Source organism: Parasteatoda tepidariorum, chromosome X1 (assembly GCF_043381705.1).
Source record: "Parasteatoda tepidariorum isolate YZ-2023 chromosome X1, CAS_Ptep_4.0, whole genome shotgun sequence".
Lineage (NCBI taxonomy): Eukaryota > Metazoa > Arthropoda > Arachnida > Araneae > Theridiidae > Parasteatoda > Parasteatoda tepidariorum.
The window spans coordinates 48,644,284-48,663,974 of NC_092214.1; the positions used below are offsets into that span (position 1 = coordinate 48,644,284).

Genomic DNA, 19,691 nt, shown 5'->3' on the forward strand with positions numbered 1-19,691 from the left:
ATCTGGTATCATGAATCCTCAACAACCTGTAATATCATTTGCTTATGTATTGACGAAATAGTTGATTTAATTATGGTACATCTGTTTTGTATTATTCACTAATGGTTATTATACAGATAATATTTTTATATATTGACAAAATGCCTAATATAATTATGGCATATCTGATTTGTACTAATGCACTTGTCATATACTAATTGTTATGATAATCATAATATTTATTTGTTGTTGTGTGCTAAAAAAAATATGTTTGGAATTTCTACATTCATTAAAGGACTTTTTTTAAAAAATATTTTGTTATCATTAAGTTTCCTACATTTATCATAGAATACATATTAAGTAAGAGATAAATAATCAGTTGCATTTTATTTATTTTGACAAAAGAAGATATTTCATGTTAATTTTCTTTGATATACAAAAAACTGAACATTTTTGCACTCATCAAAACTTCTCACACTGCATAAATTTCCGAATAAGAAAGAAGAAAATACGCAGACCCTCTTTAAGTATTACTTACGTTCTATTTATATTGTGTTTTCATAAATCGTTGAATAAAAAAAAAATTCATATTAGACGTTATTTTATCTTGTAAATCTTTAAGTTCTTACAGCAAAGTAAGTCAAACTGATAAAAAATGACTATTTCCCCCAAAATAATCAAGCGAAATTGATGGAAAGGAGAATTTTCTTCGGGCTGAGAAGCTATAAGAAGTAAAATATAAAACAAATAATGAAACGTGCCGTCATACAATCGTGGGAGAGATGACATCACGTTCAGAATGACGTTTTAGCTGACGTACACTAGCAATAGTATTAAATTGCATTGTCAATGAAAATCTCATGACAAGGTGGATTTTAACTGAGCATACGAAACGCTGCAAACAGAAACCTTATAATTATGTAGATTTAGAATGATTTTTCATCTTAGAACTAGCGTTATTCAAGTTTTTTTTCTCTTGAAAACCCTAAGACAACCTCGTTTTAAGGTTGTTAGGTAGAAGGTTGTTTTCCAAGGTTTTGTATTAGGGTAATGTGCGTAGAATAGAGCAGATTCTCGCAGACCTCGTTTTAAGGTTAGAAGGTTTACACGTAAACCGTGTAAAAACCCTTTTTAGGTTTACAGGAAAAGGTTTTTGTTGGGTGAAAAAAACATTATATTGCTATCTGGGTTCGGATCATCCTCAGGGATGTTTCCCAGACCATCGCCAGTAGCCCATTGTGCAGCTCTAGTGCGACGTAAATGAGCTACAAAACCAACAACCTCGCACTAGAGCTGCACAATGGGCTACTGGTGATGGTCTGGGAAACATCCCTGAGGATGATCCGAAGGCATGCCATAATAATTTTGATCCTCTGCAGAGGAGATCGCACCCCCCGCTTCGGTAGCCCGTCGATCTGCACGAGAAGTCAAGCACTTTATGATAGAGTAGTTTAAGGAGAGCCGATGCCACCCTCCCTCGGTTCCTTCGCAGACTAATCCAAGTGGTCACCCACCCGCACGCTGACCGCAGCCAGTGATGCTTGACTTCGGTGATCTGCTGGGAACCGTGTCTTAACGATCATTCTTCCGCGGGACCTCTAGTGCGACGTAAATAAGCTGCACCAACAGCCTATCTTTCACTCTACAATAAGCGAGCTATAAGCAAAATACTGCAAGGAGCTCCAAAAATGCCTGTTAGTCAGCATCATCTTAAAGCAAATCCTGCAACCTGGATCAATCTCTTGGTTGTTGATAATCGACGAGTAAAACTGCACCTGCTATTTTCGACTAATGTGATTTTATTGTTATGTTTTTTATTACGGCAATGGTAACGTGAATGTGGAAATATGCGTTACGTGTGTATCTTTTGTTATGTTTATATTTTGATCTTCAGTATTATTACTTTTGAATCGCATTCATTTCGAACATTTTCTGACGATGATGTTAAAGTGTATAGGTAAGCAAATAATAACAGTTGTGCCATACGGTTAATTTCTAGATGTAATAGATTTCTGTATGTTGAAATTATGAGATAGGTATTGAAAATCATATTCTTTGCCTTGTCTCCCTTTATTTTTGCATTTGCTAATTCATAAAGGTGAAAATAATTGTAGGAATAATTAACGGAAAAAAAAATCAAGTTTTTGTATCCTACCTGACAAATTTTTAAAAACCTGACAGGATTTTAAAGATTTGAAGCATTGAGAAGATTTTCGTATCGGTATCTATGTCAAAAGTGGGATATTTCCGTATTGTGATCTGCCGCTCAACAATCACCAAGTTGCCAAATTGATTTTATATTGAAAAAAAAAAGAAAAAAGACCTGTAGAGGTTAGCTAAGAGTTATACCCTTGGAGTTGGTCCCTTTCTGTGATGTCTTTATTTTAGTTTCTTGCAAGCTGCTAAGACTTCATGCTTATTCTGCCACAGATCATGATAAGGAAATCTTCCCGTCAAAAGAATTACAAAGTTTTTTACCTTTCTTTTAAAACTTGAAAAACGACATGACCAAATTAGACCAACTCAGAGATAATTTGTAACTAGAAAATTTCAATATCATGATCTTTCACGCCAACTACAATCGTTAAAGAGATTTTTAATTTGCAATTTGAAAAAAAAAAAGCAAGTAGAGGTTTGCTCAGAGATGACCATGAGTTACACCCTCAGGGCGCTTTCTTTGTGTGATTCTTTTATTTTATTTTAGTTTCTCATGGGCCACTGCCTGGTAGTAGCCAAAACTTGGTGATTATTCTGTTGCAGAGAACGATATAGAAATCTTCCCTAGCTTACAAATTCATCTCCTTCTGTGCTGTTTTTACAGTTTCCCTTGGGTTGATGCCAAGATTTAGCAATTATTCTGCCATAGATCACGATAAAAATTATTTTCCCCCAATGAATTTTAAACTTGTAAATTCTTTTGATAAGAAAATATTTAGAGGTTTTCAAGAGGGTATCTATGAGGGAATATTTCTATGTCTTGATCTTTTTTGTTAATTACTGTTGCCAAAGCTCCAAATGGATTTTGAACTCACAAATTTAAAGTAGAGGTTTGCTTGTAGGGAGTATGAGTTATACCCCTCGAGTTGGTTAGGATTTTTATCATAATTATGAGGAAGCCAAATATTGCCAACCTCTTGGTGATCTACAAAAAAAAGGTCACCATGGGGTTGCTAGACAGATATAAATCTGGTAAGGAGAAGAAGAAAAGGGGAGAGAAAAGGTGCTCCCTAAGAGGAAGGAACTAAAGGACAGTAATAATGTCATGATGTCTGGAATGGAGAGAGAATTGATGTAACAGGTATAGAAGATTGAAAAAAAATGTGAATTCTAATGAAACATGTCAATGTAAGTTCTAAAAAAACAAATATTTAAAAAAAAATCAAGGATAAGCATAAATGAATATTTTCTTTTGGAATCCTTATTAATGGATGTTAATCCATGTTGACAATGTTCATTAAAACCGATGTAACTTTAATCAAAAAAAAAAGTTTGTCAAACATAATAATTTTACATTTATTTGTATATTATTTATTATGTTATTATTGAAACAATTTTAATTAAAAAATAACTAATATTTTTTTTAAAATAGAAAATTAAATTAAAATTATACAATTAAATTTCAACATCTGACTGAGGGATTCCAGTTGAGTGCCATATCAGTCACCGATGAATGACACTTAACTTTCATTCATGCCGCACCAGTCATCTGTGATTGAAAATGTAAAATATGATACAAACAAAAGTTTTCACTTTGTTTTAAGCAATTTTTTTTAGAAATTTGATTCCAGTTTAACAGAAGGTAAAAAGCAATATTTCTGATTAACTAGTTATGTATAATTCTTGTGAATAAAATGCATGTTTGTTGACCAGATGAATTTAAAGTAGTTTAAGCGTTTGTTATAAAATGTTTATCAGCTTTAATTTTTAGAAATTTTGTTGTTCTTTATTTTAGACCTGTGTTACTTAAATTTTTAAAAAAGACTCTTCTACTTCTAAAAAAATATTGATAATTTTTTTTTTTTTTTTTTTTTTTTTGAGAATGGTGTCTTTTTTGGCTTTAAGGTCTTGAATGCATCCTAAGTAGCACATAGTGATTTTATTTATGAATCTAAATATAATTATATTATTTATATATTTATTCTAATACATTATTCTGGTTCTGTGCAAGAGCATTTTCTACTTATTGAACTGCTTTAAAGTTTTGAGCAAAGATGTTTCTCTTACTTATTTGGCGAGATTTTTTGTACACAAAAAAAAAAGATCAAAACTGCTGTTCTTAATTGCATTTTAGGATTTAAAAAATTAAAAGAATTTTTTTTTTTTTCATATCATGTAACTAGTGAAAAGTGTTTTAACTATGCTTATGGAACATTTATAATGATTCTAAGTAGATAATAAGTTAGGAAACTATGTTAACAACTTAAAATAAGAGAAATGCAGTAAGCTTCATCAGGAAAAGGCCAGAGAATTTCTTTCACAGTTTCTGTTTCCGTTGCCACCCTGTAAAGTCTGTCTTTAAAAGCAAAAACATTTGTAAATCGTTGAACAGAAATGAACAATTTATTTATATTAATCTAATTTTCCTGAATGTTTTTAATAATTAATGGAAATTTTTTTAATTATTAATGCATATTAATTCTCAGTCAGACATTTAATGCAAGAGAAAGGTTTTCTCGTATTGAATTTTTATCTTCAAGTGAGGTTTTATTGATAAATGTCAAAGAGAAAAGGAGTGACATTTTAAATGCTATAAAATTTTCTACTCCTGATCAGTCAAATTTGAGATTTCATTTCTCCGAAAATGATAATTTGTTTCAAAGATAGATATTCAGTAAATTTACTTAATTCGACTGCTTTGTAAAATCTTGTATGGTTTAATAATTCTTATGTTTTCCTATTGTTGAGATAAATATTTTAATCGTAGATGTTTTTTTTGGCAAATGTGTGGATAAAACATTTGGTTTGCTGCAGAGCCAAAAACCTATTAAAATAAAATATTCAGAGTATAATTTTTATAAACTTTTTAGATCTCACAAACTTAAATAATATTACCCTTTTTACTAAAAATATATAAATAGAAAACATCTTATGAAATAAAGAGTGTTCAATTTATTTCATTTTTTTAAAATTGTTTTTTTGATTGAGAAACTGTCAAATGAAATTTGAGAAGCTGTCATAAGAATTCATAAGAAATAACGTTTAGCTTTGAGAAGACCTGTTCCGAAAATGAAAGTGCAAGTAAATTACATATTGTATCTGGTGTCTTGGGGTATTAATCCACTTTTAGATGCACCTGGATTTCAGCCCCCACCCCTCTAAGAAGCTGCAGCTATGATGGAGATAATGATATAGGGGGTTAAAGAGGACTGGTAGACTTAGGGTTGCACACCCCTTCAACTTCAGAGCATGATGACCACATTTTATGTATTTATCTAAATTATTTAAAATCCTTCCTTATCCAAATGCTTTTTTAAATATAAATTCCAGAAAAATATGTTATTAATTGCCCAAAATGTTTAATTCCCCCCCCCCCATTCAAATGGAGCTTTTACAGAATTTGTCGAAATTTTTTTTTGATTTCCACACCTGCGCTGTTTCTAACTACTATTTTAAACACAAAAAACTTGCTAAATTATTATTGGTTCTTTTGTTTATTTTCAAATTATTAAGTGAAAAAATGCTATAATTTATCATTTTGCTATCATTTATAGACACAGCGGTCGCTGTATCTTATTAAAAATATAGCGGTGGGACAGAATATTAACAAATCGAATAACCAAGTTGAAAATTTAATGGTATTTTTATTTTATTTACTTTTTATAATTAACAATTGATTAAATAATTCTTTTTATAACTTATCCACAATAGCCCCCTCACGTGTCTACATTAGTGGTTAATTTTTTTTAAACAAAACGATTATTAAAAAAGTATACTTCCAAATTATTAACATCATAATGTTCGATTTTTTCATTCAAAATGAAGATAAATGTTCGAATTTTCATTAAAAGAATACTACAGGAGTTGCACAAAATAATCGAAAGACTTCGATACTAACACATTTTTTGATATTTCTCAGAAAATACTTAGAGAATCAAATAATATATTTAGATCCTGCGATTTCTTATACATATCAATGAAATTTAAAGCTTTTTGAGGGTTGAGGCACCGAGAATGAATAACAAACGGAAAAAATGCTTTTGAACACCCTATGACAAAAAAATTTAGTAATAAATTTGTAACTTATTATTTTGGTTCTTATATACAATAATTGAACTAAACTTCGTAAACGTAGCTTAAATATTTTTGAAAATATGAATATTTTTATAAAAAATTAGAAAATAAATTTTTTTTTTAAAAAAAAAACAAATTTTTTTGTCTTGCGTTTTTTTTAATAACTTTAAAAAAATTCAATAAAATAAAAAAAAAACTTTGAATTAATTTTAAATTGATTGAAGAATTATTGACATAAAATTTTTTAAAAAATGTTAAAAACTGCTCCAAATAAGTGTAATTAACGTTTTTTTTATACTGCACATATACGCAAAAAAATAACTAAATAAAATAAATAAATAATTTAAAAAATTTTCTTAATTTTGTAGTGCATCTTATTTGACAACTACTTAAATTTGATTTGAATATCTTAAGCAATTTTCTAAGGAGTTTTTTTCTTTTTAAAAGAAACCTCAAAATAACAAAGGATTTTCCACAAATTTCATTTTGTACTATTAAACAAGATTTATAAATGACACCGGTTGGAGATTATGCCGATTAAAGTTTCTTTTCTTTCGCATGTTTTATTTCCTAATTCCATCACACTTTGTTGTCCAGACCATCATTAGTAGGATATTATCATTTGTTAATAAATCTTGTTTAATAGTACAAAATGAAATTTGTGGAAAATCCCTCATAATTTTGAGCTTTCTCTTAAAAGAGTAAGAAAACTACTTAGAAAATTGCTTGAAACTTTTTTCATTTTTAAGATATTCAAATCAGACTTGTTAGTTGTCAAATACGATTCACTGTAAAATTAAGATAATTTAAAATTTTTTTTTTTCCGCACATGCGCTGTATAAAGCAACTACTTCAATTACTCTTATCTGGCACAATTTTTATTATTATTTTTTAAATTTTAAAGCAATAATTTCGTTATCAGTTTAAAATTGATTCAAACGCTTTGTTTAATTTTTTTAAATATTTAAGCTGTAGCAAAAAAGATAAAAAATTCGTTTTTATAAAAATGTTCATACATCACTATAAATATTTAACCAAGGTGTACGAAGTTTTGCCCAATTATTGCATATAATATCCAAAATAATAGTTATGAGTTACAAATTTATTGCACACATTTTTTGGCACAGTTGTTGAAAAACATTTTTTTCCGTTTGTAGCTCATTGTCGGTATCTCAAACTTCAAAAAGCATTAAACTTCATTGATATGTAGGAGAAATCGTACCATCTAATATCTTTTAAATTTATGAACTGATTCTCTAAGTATTTATTTTTTAAATATTAAAAAATGTGTTAGTATCGAAGTCTCTAAATTATTTTGTCAAACTCTTGTATATATGATTAGACACATACATATATATAAATTTAAAATAAAAAATTTTATTAATGCATGTTATTCCAATGTTTTTTTCATTTTTATTTAATAAAATCTCCTCTCCTAAAGATTGCATTATTACACTATTCTTTTCATATCCTTCTTATCTAGGAGTTTGCTCCGGCAGCACACCCCTGTACGTCATTACAAACAAACTACTTAACTAATTTGTTTACACCTCAACGAATAATTTTTACATAATTCTAACAATATTTTCTAATTGCCTTCTTGCGAAGTATGTAGCTAGATTTGAGGAAATAAAATACTTGGGAAATATTTATAATTAAAATGACATAATCAGAAAGCTATAATGGTTAAATGAGATATATAATTTTTTCCCTGTCTTAAAGCATTTTAAAACATGTGGTGAATTTATTATACTAAAAATTTCATGACACAAATTTATTCAATTTTTATTGCATCTAAGGCATTAATGAAAAACTAACTTTTTATTTGGTGAATCCGTTTGTTTTAAAATATATCTGTGAATAACAAAATAAAGTGATTAAAATAAAGGTGATTAAAAAAAGAAGAAGAAAAGGGAAAAAAGAAAGAACTATAGAAATGAAGATTGGTACATAGTCAGGTAAGCGAAGAATCACTTTAACCAGTTTAATGATCCAACGGAAACAGAAACTAGCATCCACACAGAAATCGGTACTCTTCTACTACATTTTTCATTCCGGATTCAAAAAATAAAAATAATTGGTTTTGTTGGCGATGATCTCGTAAGACAATAAAGAATCATGCATAGTACACACGCAGAGCATTCAGAATTCTTTCAAAACAATCACTCAAAGACTAATAACAATGCCTTCGATATTTGACGGGTAAGGAAGGGGATATGAAATTCTCCTCGAAGGAAAAGTGGATTAATACCCCAAGGAACCATTGTATCTTGAGAGTGAGTTTTAACTTGAGAGATTTCAAAAGGTAAATGTATAGAGAGATATATATATAGAAAGAAATTTAAATGTTGGAAATTCAGGTCAGTCAATTTTAACTTGACACTATTATAAATTTTGTGAATTTTATGGTGTGATAGATAAAATTTTACAACAGGTAAGCTGTTGACTGCCCTATGCAATCGCTTCTGATTTATTTTTTTAATTTTTTTGCAAAGTTTGCATTTGTAATCTTTGTCAAAAGAATTACATGTAAATAAGAAAGGTATAAAGCTTTTTACATTGAAATGTGTTAAGGGAATGAGCTTTCATGAATTTTAAATGTATTATAAGAATAATATTTTTCATATTTACATGCATAATTCCTTCAATTTTAACCAAATTTACTTGAACCTTTAACGATGCGTAATACAGTTAAAAATGGTATTCCTTTCATAAGTTTTAATTAAGTAAGTGTGTACCAACTTGCTTTTACACAACCTAGGCGAATTTGTACAAAAATGTTCTTGCTCAGCAAATTTTTTAAATTGAATGTCAATGAAAAAAGTCATTAATTTTATTAGTAAACTATGTTTCAAGTTAACAAACTTAAAGCAAAATAAAAGAGAACTATATAAAATTCATATGAGCTCTTTTATTTTTAAGTAATTTAGGTGAAAAAGTAAAAAAAAGTTACTGTAAGTATACCTATATGAGAAACACTGTTCAAAGAAAACGCTATTTAAAGTTTACAAAATTCATTAAAATCATTAAGCTTTAGAAACATAAATATTGGCTGCTTAGTGTGTATTTTTTATTGTTTTTATTTTTAATAATTTGATACCTCTTTATATAATTATATTTTTAATTTGTACTAAGGGTGTTATTTTATTTAACTAATATTTTATTTTAAATAATATTTATTTAAATTCTTAATGTAATTCAACATTTAATTTTACTCAAATATATTTTATTTTGTTTTGATCTTTAGAGAAAAAGTTGTGCAAATGTTTCAGCATGCTTATGATCACTACTTAAAAAGCGCATATCCCTATGATGAATTGCAACCAATTTCTTGTCGAGGCATGGATACTTGGGGAAGCTTCTCTTTAACATTGATAGATGCATTAGACACTTTGGTTGTGATGAAGAACTACTCAGAGTTTCGCCGTGTGGTTAATACATTGCTGTCAACTGCAGATTTTAATGTCAACATCAATGTGTCAGTGTTTGAAACTAACATCAGAGGTAAGTATTTAACCAAAAACTAACAGTAAATTTCAATCTGTTTAAACAGCTACATATTTAAAATTCGATGTCTTGAGAACTATTCCTCTTATTTTGTTATTCAAAATTACATGCTTTAATTGATAAGCATAGTTAAAGTGCAGCTCTTGAACCATAAAGATTGAGACATGTGAAAATCTGGTTATTAGATCAAAAGTTAATCAAGGTGTTAACTTTTTGCACATTGTACTGTATGCATGATTAAAAAATAGGAGAAAGCTCTTCATTACAAAACCCAAACTATAGTACAGGGTGCCTAGCGTTTTTTAAAGTGCTTAAAGGTGCTTATTTTCAATTTTTGTTTTTTAAAAGCCCTTAAAGGTGCTTTTTTCCATGGAGGTTTTTATATTTTTATATTTCTCCAAAATTTTATATTTTTCTTTACCATGTTGATTTTCGCCACAAATTTTGCAAAAAGACATTGTCTTATTTAACGTTTTCCCAATTAATTAACCCCAATCTATTTTGGCGTACCGCCGGTCTGTAGTGTATGAAAACACCGTGTTTGATGAAATGCTTGCGGGTCCGCACTTGCGTATACTGAGCTGGGGTGGTAAGGATTTTTGACTCTCATGATGTGCAACCCTGCTGCATTTTGCAAGATATTCTCAATTTCAGACTTCATTTTATGCCCTCCGTAATAGAATTGAGAAATCTCTCGAAATTTTGCTGATTACGGGGACCAACTAAGCATTGTAATTTTTTTTCTCTCTTAGTGACAGAAAATTTCATTTCTCTTGTTAATTTCATTGTTTGTGATGTGCCATCGTCTTCGTCACTGTAAATAAACTGGATAAAACCATCAATTGTCAGAAACTTGCCAACCCTGTCTAATGATATTTTTCAAAGTGCTTAAAAATATTTTTTGAGTGCTTAAAAGGTGTTTATTTTTTGTTGACTACACCTGTAGTATGTCTGTTTATGAGGCATTATTTATGCGTTTTTCATACACTCATGGACAAAAAAATTCAATCGTCAAAATGAAATGAAATTTTACACACGTAATGACTACTTTGATGTAAGCAAATGATTAGAAAATCAAAGATTATTGTTTTTCTTTGATTTTCTAATCATTTACTTATATCAAAGTAGTCAATACGTATGTAAAATTTCGTTTCATTTTGACGACTCCTTCTTGGTGCGCTAATATTTTTGTCCATGAGTGTATGTATCATTTAAGAATTTTTAATTTGTCCCGCAGTGGACTGGTTGTTAAGACACGGTTCCCAGCAGATCACCGAAGTCAAGTATCACGGGCTGCGATCAGTGTGCGGATGGGTGACCACTTGGATCAGTCTGCGTAGGGACCGAGGGTGTGCGTTATTGGTCCTCGTTAAACTGTTCTACCGTAAAGTGCTCGACTTCGCGTGCTGGTCGTCAGGCTACCGAAGCGGGGATGCCATCCGCTCTGCAGAGGATCAAAATTGTGGTCGCATGTCTTCGGATCATCCTCATGGATGTTTCCCAGACCATCGCCAAAGGCTCAAAAGCCAGCTCTAGTGCGGTGTAAATGAACTACAATTACAAATTTTAATTTCTGACCCTCAAAATAGCCTCAGTCTGGAAGTTATGGTCCCAATTATTTAACAAGAACAGTCAAAAGTTTGAGCCCCTTAATATTAATTTCCCCTTTTGCTTATTTTTCTGAGAATATTAAAGCAAATCGAAACTTTTTTGTTTATTCAAACATAGTTTCTTCTGAAAAATAATTCTTTGCAATATCTTATCATTTAATTCAATAATGTTATTAAAACTTTTGAATTGTAAGACATACAAATTTTTACATTATTTTAGAGTATATATTTTTAAATGACAAAATCCAAAATTTGAATGATATTGGTCATAATTCTTCGGAAATAAAAATTTAAATTTATGATTTTTTAGAAATTTCATTGTTAAGAAACTTCAACCAATTTTGCCTAAATTTTGAATTTTGTTCTAAACAAATGTTGAAATATACAAAAAGTGAAATAAACCTTAAGGAGCTCAAAGTTTCCACCACTTTCTTAGTTAAACTATAAAGATGTTGGTTTCCAGAGTGCGGTTACAAACCATGAAAATCTTATTATATTAGTTAGTTCATGAAAATCTGATGGTAAAAGCATTGCTTTTGACTTGAAAAAATTTTTTTACTACAAAATTTTTAGAGGAAGCCAAAAAGTTGAATCTTTACCTTGAACATATAAAATGTTTCATAATAATTTCATGATTCCTTAGTGTGTATGAAGTTAGTTTTATAACTTTGTATATTGTCTAACTATGGATTAAACCAAATTATAAGCATGTTAGTGTTGCAGTTCAATGAAATGTAATTTTACCGTATTATACCGAACAAGCACCCCAACTCGATCAAAGCCCCACTGCAATTTCTAACAAATTCAGATGAGTAGTGAATACTGAATAATAGCTCTTTCCATTAAATACTCTCACGTCACCATTAAATACTCTCATTTTTTTAATATCACTGGTGTATTAAGATCAAATTGAAATGTCATTGCTTTGCGGAAAACTAAAAATGAAACTGTGTAAGAGAGACAGGTTTAAAAAGAATGTGAGTGAATGAATTGTTGAAAGAAAAAATTAAGGCTTTGCTTTCTTAGAATTATTCAGGAGAATACTAAAAAATTGGTTCGGTTCAAGGATGCACAGTTTTGCCTTTGTTTTTTAGGAAGCAGAAATGGTTTGCTTCATTCCTATTTAGTGATGTAAAAGTTGTTACCCAGAAAACAGACATTCTTAATGATTGTTAAGATATTATTTTTCTCAGTGATTTCTCTTTTAATTGTTTTGAAGATTTTGATTAATTTTTCTTTAAAATTTGCTTTAAATATGTTTGATTTTATATTCATATTACATTTTTCATAATTTCACATGTTTATTGTTCAGAGATTGCATGTATTGCAATTGTGTTGCCATTTTTCTAGGAAAAACAAATGATGCTGTTATTAAAAATTCTCTAAATTAAGATACATTTCAAAGATCTATATTGTTTTTAATTATACTGTTAAAGTCTGTTATAACGATGATTCAGAATAACACAAGATTGTTTGAGTGAGCTTGTCATTATAAACATGTTATATATTGCATGTTTGCCTCAAAATTTGGGGGGAGGTTAAGTGACATTTTATTTGTTTGGAACTGTTTGAAGTTTTTTCTTGTTTGTAAAAACTAACCTTGCTACTATTTAAGTAAAATTTCTCAAATCTTTATAATTGTTATAAGAAATAAACAGTTGTTAGTTGCATCTTATAGTATGCCTCATGTTTTATGTATATCAATCTTAAATTTAATAAATTTCTATATTAATAATTTTTGACAAATTACATTGTACTTATAATTATTGTGCTTTTATTTTTGTTAAAGTTGTTGGAGGTTTGCTCTCTGCTCATCTTCTATCCAAACGAGCTGGTCTTGATGTGGATCCTGGTTGGCCTTGTTCTGGACCATTACTAAATCTAGCTGAGCAAGTAGCTAGACGATTATTACCTGGTGAGGTTTTAAAGTTATGTTAAAATGAATTCCCAATTGTTACAACTTACCAAACTGTTTTAAAACTGCACTACAATAGAAGATCTGTATAATGCAATTCTATTGACTGCAATTCTCCATAAACCGCAGTAACTTTACAATTTTTAAAGAGAACTAAAATTTATATGCTGGTTTTTAGCTCTAATTCACTTGGTTATTTAAATTGTTTCGGTAAATAATAAATACGTTGGTGCATATTTTTGTTTCAAACTGTATTTTATAAATGATTTTAAAGAATTTATATTAATCTGTTCCAGTTGCATATTGCCATGTTTTGTCGATTTACTGATATGAGAAATAATCTATATAATACTAAACTTTAAATTTCACATTATAAAAATCTTCTACTTTGTCATATTTCAGGTCTTAAATAGATAGCAATTAGAATCAGAAAATTTATTGAATGCCACTAAGTGAATTACAGAATGTTTTGAAGTAACAGTTGTATTTTTCCTTGCCTAATCATTTATAATTTTTTTTTCGAATTGGGAATGACCTCATTGATGTTTAGTTTGGGGGAAATAATTTAGCTATGTAGACTGATATAATTTTATGTGTAAAATTGAACACCCAATGTAAAACTTGATCTTTGACTAATTAGATATCTATGTGAATTTCAATACAGTACAGAACCCGTTATCCGAAAATCAGAAAACCGGAAAACCAAAAAACTGGAACGAAATTTGATAAATTTTCCTGCCATTTAAAAAAAAAAATTTTTTTTCCTCATAAAATTTTAGGATTTTTCTTTCTTTTTTGAAAGATGTTCACCTTACCATCATTTTGGAAATAATCATTAGTGTATTACTTAATCTTTTTTTCTTCTTTTTAAGATTATTTCCAAAAAAATGTTTTTTTTAGTTGGGTTTAACAATAAAAAAAAGGCTTTTTGTAGCGATTCAGAAAACCGGAAAAATCAGTTATCCGGAATAGCGATGGTCCCGATCGTTCCGGATAATCGCTTCCCTATTGTATTTCTTTATAAAATTTCAATAACATACATACTATTTAATCCAATGGTAGGTCACTTGCTCAACTTATCCACTCAGTCTTTTTTGAACTTTTAGATACAGGTTTTTCAGCATAAAAAAAAGTTTTCCATGTTATTTCATGTGAAAGTAGTGTGTAATGGGAAGTTTCAACGCAATTTTACCGGGGGGTTCAACGCTTGCAGGATTAAAAATGTTGGTTTCCAATTATTCATTATTCTCAAAATTTAAAAATAACTACTGACATTTCTTAATACTATTCAATTATCTTTTTTATTTGCTTTACTAGCAAAATGCAATGCAATCAATGTACTATAGTACATTAGTGGGTGATTCCTTTTTGTTTCCTAAGCTTTTGTAGCAACTTCATATGAATTCAGTGTGTCATGGTGCTTCATATGTACTGAATGCTGTACAAAGGATAAAGTCAGAGACAAGACTTGGTCTAGTTAAGCTCTTTAAAAAAGGTGTTAAATGTTTCCTTACAAAAAGTGAAACTAACATAATAAAAACACTTCTGTTTACATTGATGCTTACAACAACTAAAATAAATAAAAATATAATCTAGCAAAAGTTAACTCATTAAGTGAAACATTTTATTTGCTTCACAAATTAAGATGAAAAAATTCTTCTTTTTGAGCACTCAGATCCACCTAAACATACCACACATAAATTAGGAAAGCAAAACACATTTGGAAAAAGAAATACAAAGTTGACAATGAAAATTAAAAATGAAATGTGGGAAAAAAAATTAGATTATGGTGAGTGAAGTGATGGTGACCAAAAGTGGCAAATCAAGGTAGGATACATTTCCAAGTAGTATTGTGAGTCATTAATTAGAGAATCAGCATTTATATGAATAAAACAGGATTTCTAAGCATCAAGATGAGCTGAAGTGAAAGGGGTGTCTAGAATTTTTGTATTATTGAAGTTCGACAATAGAAAATATATCGAATTTATGACGACAAACACATCTGTCATGTTCTTTTAATCTAAATTTTTATAACATGTTTGGTTTGTCCAATTTCCCCAAAGTTGCATTGGTTAAGTATGTGGTAAATGCCCAATGAAAAATCAGCAGTGATTTCCAGTGCTGATTTGATCTTTAAAAGATGTAAATTAAATTTGTTACCAGGTCTGGAAATGATTCTAGAACTAAAGCGGTGCAGGATGTTAGTAATTTTGTACAGGGTTGCCACAGGCGACTAAAATACTATTTGCAACTATTTTTGGCATGAAGCGACTATGGCAACTTTTTTTGCCTGAAAAGGCTGAAAAAGCAACTATTTTCAGAAAAGGAGACTATTTAGAGTCTTTTCTCCACTCCTAGCAATGTTTTTTTTTTTTTTTTTTTTTTTTTTTTTTTTTTTTTTTTTTTTTTTTAAAGCATAAATTGGGTGGAAAATCTGCACTCCAAGATAGTTTCTGAACACACTGAACTTTTTTTTTCTTAAAAAATTTTGAATTTTAAATTTGAGTCTTCACTTTTTAATTCGTTCAATCTGCACAGACTCCATTGTAAGCATTTCATTTCTCTATCGCCTTTTCAATGATTATTGCTACAAAATTCTGCATGACTTTAAAAAATTTTTTTTTATGATGCATGAATTTCGAATTTGAGTAATCACTTTTCGCACACACACTAGGGCTGGGCAATGTCAGAATTTCGATATTGTGGTATATTGTGTGCTTCATATCACGATATTATGATATACCGCGGTAATTAAATTGTTATGCATATTATAAATGCTAAGACTTTTTTGCAAATAAAAATTTATGTGTTTAAAGAGCATCATTTAAAAAGAATGGGGAACTTATCCTATATTAGCTCGCAGCATAAATATCCCATAGAATCAACTAATTATGAAGCATCATCATTTTAAAACAGAAAAATTTTATTAATATAAACATCAATTACTAATATAAACATCAACACAATTATAAACATCACAACACTATTTCTCAAAATTTTGCAACACAATTAAACATAATTGGAATTTTTACTTAGAAAGATCTGCATCTCAGCTTTGTCAGGCAATAAAGATGCACGATCTTTAGTAATAACATTGCCTGCTACACTGAATACACTTTCAGATGGTACACTTGTCCCTGGTATTGCAAGGAAGCGCCTCGCAATTAACTGCAATTTCGGAAAAGAGGCATAATGTCTTTTCCACCACATTAATGGGCATTCCGAAATGCTAATTTTTGAAATATTTAAATACTCATTCATCTCCCTCTCAGATTTTGCTATTGGTGTACATTCCCTAACATTTAAGTCCTCTTCTTCATCTGAGTCAAAAAACTTAGCAAGTCCTTTTCTTTCTGTTTGAGTACTGGATGAAGAAGGAACACTCATTTGTGGGTCATCTTGCATAGTATATGATTCAGCCATAAGTTCAATCGCTCTACTTTTAACTGCAGACTCATTTTCTAGATATTTAACTTTGAATCTCGGATCACATAATGAACAAAGACCCAAAATCAATGCCATGGATGAATCTTTGTATTTGGCCTCCAGAGCCCCCAGAATTTCTTGTTTTATACTCCTGCTAACTTCAGAGTCACTGTCATTAACTTCAAGATTTTTTTTTACTTTATTCAACAGCGGCAGAACGCAGGAAGCTGTAATATAGTTGCTTCCACTTAAAGATTTCGACATTTCTTCAAGCAAATTCGTGACGCTTACAAAATCTTGAAGAACATTTATGTCAGATCCCTCAAGCATTAAGTGTTTTCTGGAGGGATAATCCAGCAAAACTTTGCAAAGAGGAAGCTGGTTGGACAAAAATCGCCTGCAAAGTTTTGTTGTGCTTCACCAACACTCGCACATGCACTCGGCAAGCTTTCAACGTTCATACTCAATTGCTCTTGAGCTCTTTGTAAGTCTCTTTTCATCTTCCATGAATGAGAAATCGTGTTCTGTAGCTTTTTCAAGCGAGAAATTGCTCTCTTCAAAGAAGACTGTTGTAAAGATTGGTTGACACCAATGTTTATATTGTGGGCAAAGCATGAAATCTGGTTTACATTCAGATCTCTGATTGCTTTAACAATGTTAGTGCCATTGTCTGATGTTATTGAGGGCAATGTTTTAACATCAATATTCCACTCTTTTAAAGTATTACTTAACATTTCAATTAAATTTTCTGATGTATAGTCCTCTATGAAATGTTTGCAGTTCAAACACGCACTTAGAAGTTGCCATTCATTAAAAATAAAATGAGCAGTCACTGCTAGAAAAGGAGTATTGGTTATCGATGTCCAACAGTCAGTAGTGATTGCGATATCACAACTCTGTATGGAAGATATTTCAGCCTTTATCTTTTCAACCGTATCATTATATAATTTCGGGATAGCTACAGTTGAAAAGTGCTTTCTTCCAGGCAGCTTATATTTTGGGTTCAAAACCCTCACCATTTCGTTGAACTTCGGATTTTCCACTGTGGCAAATGGCTGCATTGATGTTGCAATAAATTTTGCCACAGCTTCGGTGCAATTTTTAGACGATTTACTGTCCAGCGGTTGAAAATCTAACATAGTTTTTTGCCGCTTTTTCACACTTTCACTTGGGTTCTGCTCAGCATCAACTGGAACTGAAGGATCATCAACATCAATGGCAGGTATAGTACTTCTTGTCAATTGTTTGCTTGAAGTGTTTAATTCCCTAAATTTTAAAGGATGATGATGCTTTAGATGACTTGTCAGGTTACTTGTACCCCCACTTTTTGATCCAACAGTTTTTGAGCATAATTTACATACAGCAATATTTTGGTTTAAAATCCGGCCTTTATCATCAACTGGTAAACCGAAATAAATCCAGACAGCGCTTTTAGTGTTGGGCTTTGATACTACCTGGCAATATCCTGGACAATCAGTAAGAGCATCCATAACAGAAATATTCTATAAAAGAATAATAATGAAATCAATATAAATTTTTTTTGACAAAAGTTTTCAGTCTTACTTTACAACTCAATAATTAACATAATCCATAATGTGACAAAATCTTTGCTATTATTATTATTTTTTTAAATTTTTTATTTAATTTATAAAACATAATTTTGGCAAAAATAAACAGAAATGAAAAAAAAAAAGTACATACAATCAAAAATCTTCCAGTGTACTATTTTAAAATAAGACTACATATTTTTTATAAGAAATTTAATTCAAGAAAATTTACTCTTTGATTTTTTAAAATTCCACAAAACTGCAATAGAAACTAACAATCTTTCAAGTTCCAAAAATTCAAGCATTTTCTAATGCAAGTGTTTTGCTAAAATTTAAATACAAAAATAGTATAATTTTATTAGAAAAAAAATTGCAGCCTTTACTCAGGGATGAGATTTTTCCGCTTTTTAGTGGATTTACGCCTTTTTCACTTTTATCTCTTGAATTTCAGCTTTTTATCAAAAATTCAGATTTTCTAAACATTTCATATTTTTTAATAAATATTCCGCTTTTTCAGAAAATTCACCGATTTTCAAAGAGAAACAGAAAATTGAAACTACATAGTTACCAATCCTTCCTCATTTTTACTTATTTTAGCTATTTTCTCCCCTTTTACATGCAGCAAATGAGATTTTTCGCATTTTTACCCGCCCGCCAGATAGCTCCGATTTTCGTAGTTCAAACGACGCTGCTTCTGACAAGCCTTTTACAGGTCCCAAGCCTGGAATCTGCTAATATCCCGATTCTTATTCACACGATTTTAATATTTATTTATTATTTTCCTAACGGCAGGCACTGAACTTTAACGTTTTTCACCGAGGAAGATGCCAGAAATGTTACTCATTTAACGTTATCCGGTGGGCACCTGTGAACCTAAGTCACGGAGGCGAGCGACATTACCCACGCCACACTGCCACATACCTGTTTTACAGGGCGGGCCACATTCACACAATAGAGAACAAAACACAGAGTGAAACATCCATGCCCTGCGCCGGATTCGAACTAGCAGCCAATCGCTTGCAGTCAGGCACGCTAATTACTCGACCATCGGCCGGCACGATTTTAATATCAAACATAGCTTTTCAGATTTGTGTGATATAAAAGTTGCATGTTGCGATTCTTATTCACTCGATTTGAATATTGTACGTTGCGATTCTTATATCAGGGTGGCCACCCACCTGGAAAACCTTGAAAACCTGGAATTATCAGGGAATTTTTTTATACTGGAAAAAACCTGGAAATATCAGGGAAATTTGGATAAAAACCTGGAAAAATCAGGGAATTTTAAAGAAAAGCTGGAAATTTTTCTTTGATAATTTTTTTAATTTCACTAATTTAAATTATTTGCTAATTTTCTTAATTTAAATTATTTCATCCATTATACCCACTTTTTTTTAACGGAAATGTATCGCCAAACAGTTGAAATATCATCAACTTAGCAATACTTTGCTTGCATCAAAATTTGCTCCATTACAG

At 30.2% G+C, this 19,691-nt stretch overlaps 1 protein-coding gene across 1 annotated transcript in view; it reads left to right on the top strand.

The window, feature by feature from the left end:
* Positions 1 to 1,679: 1,679 nt before the first annotated feature.
* LOC107456646 (ER degradation-enhancing alpha-mannosidase-like protein 2) overlaps positions 1,680 to 19,691 on the top strand; it is a 46,938-nt gene continuing 28,926 nt past the window's right edge. Inside the window, exons 1-3 of the mRNA XM_016074557.4 lie at positions 1,680 to 1,936; positions 9,458 to 9,714; positions 13,117 to 13,242. Coding sequence (XP_015930043.1) covers positions 1,827 to 1,936; positions 9,458 to 9,714; positions 13,117 to 13,242 — 493 coding nt within the window. The 5' untranslated portion in view covers positions 1,680 to 1,826. The remainder of the gene's footprint in view (positions 1,937 to 9,457; positions 9,715 to 13,116; positions 13,243 to 19,691) is intronic.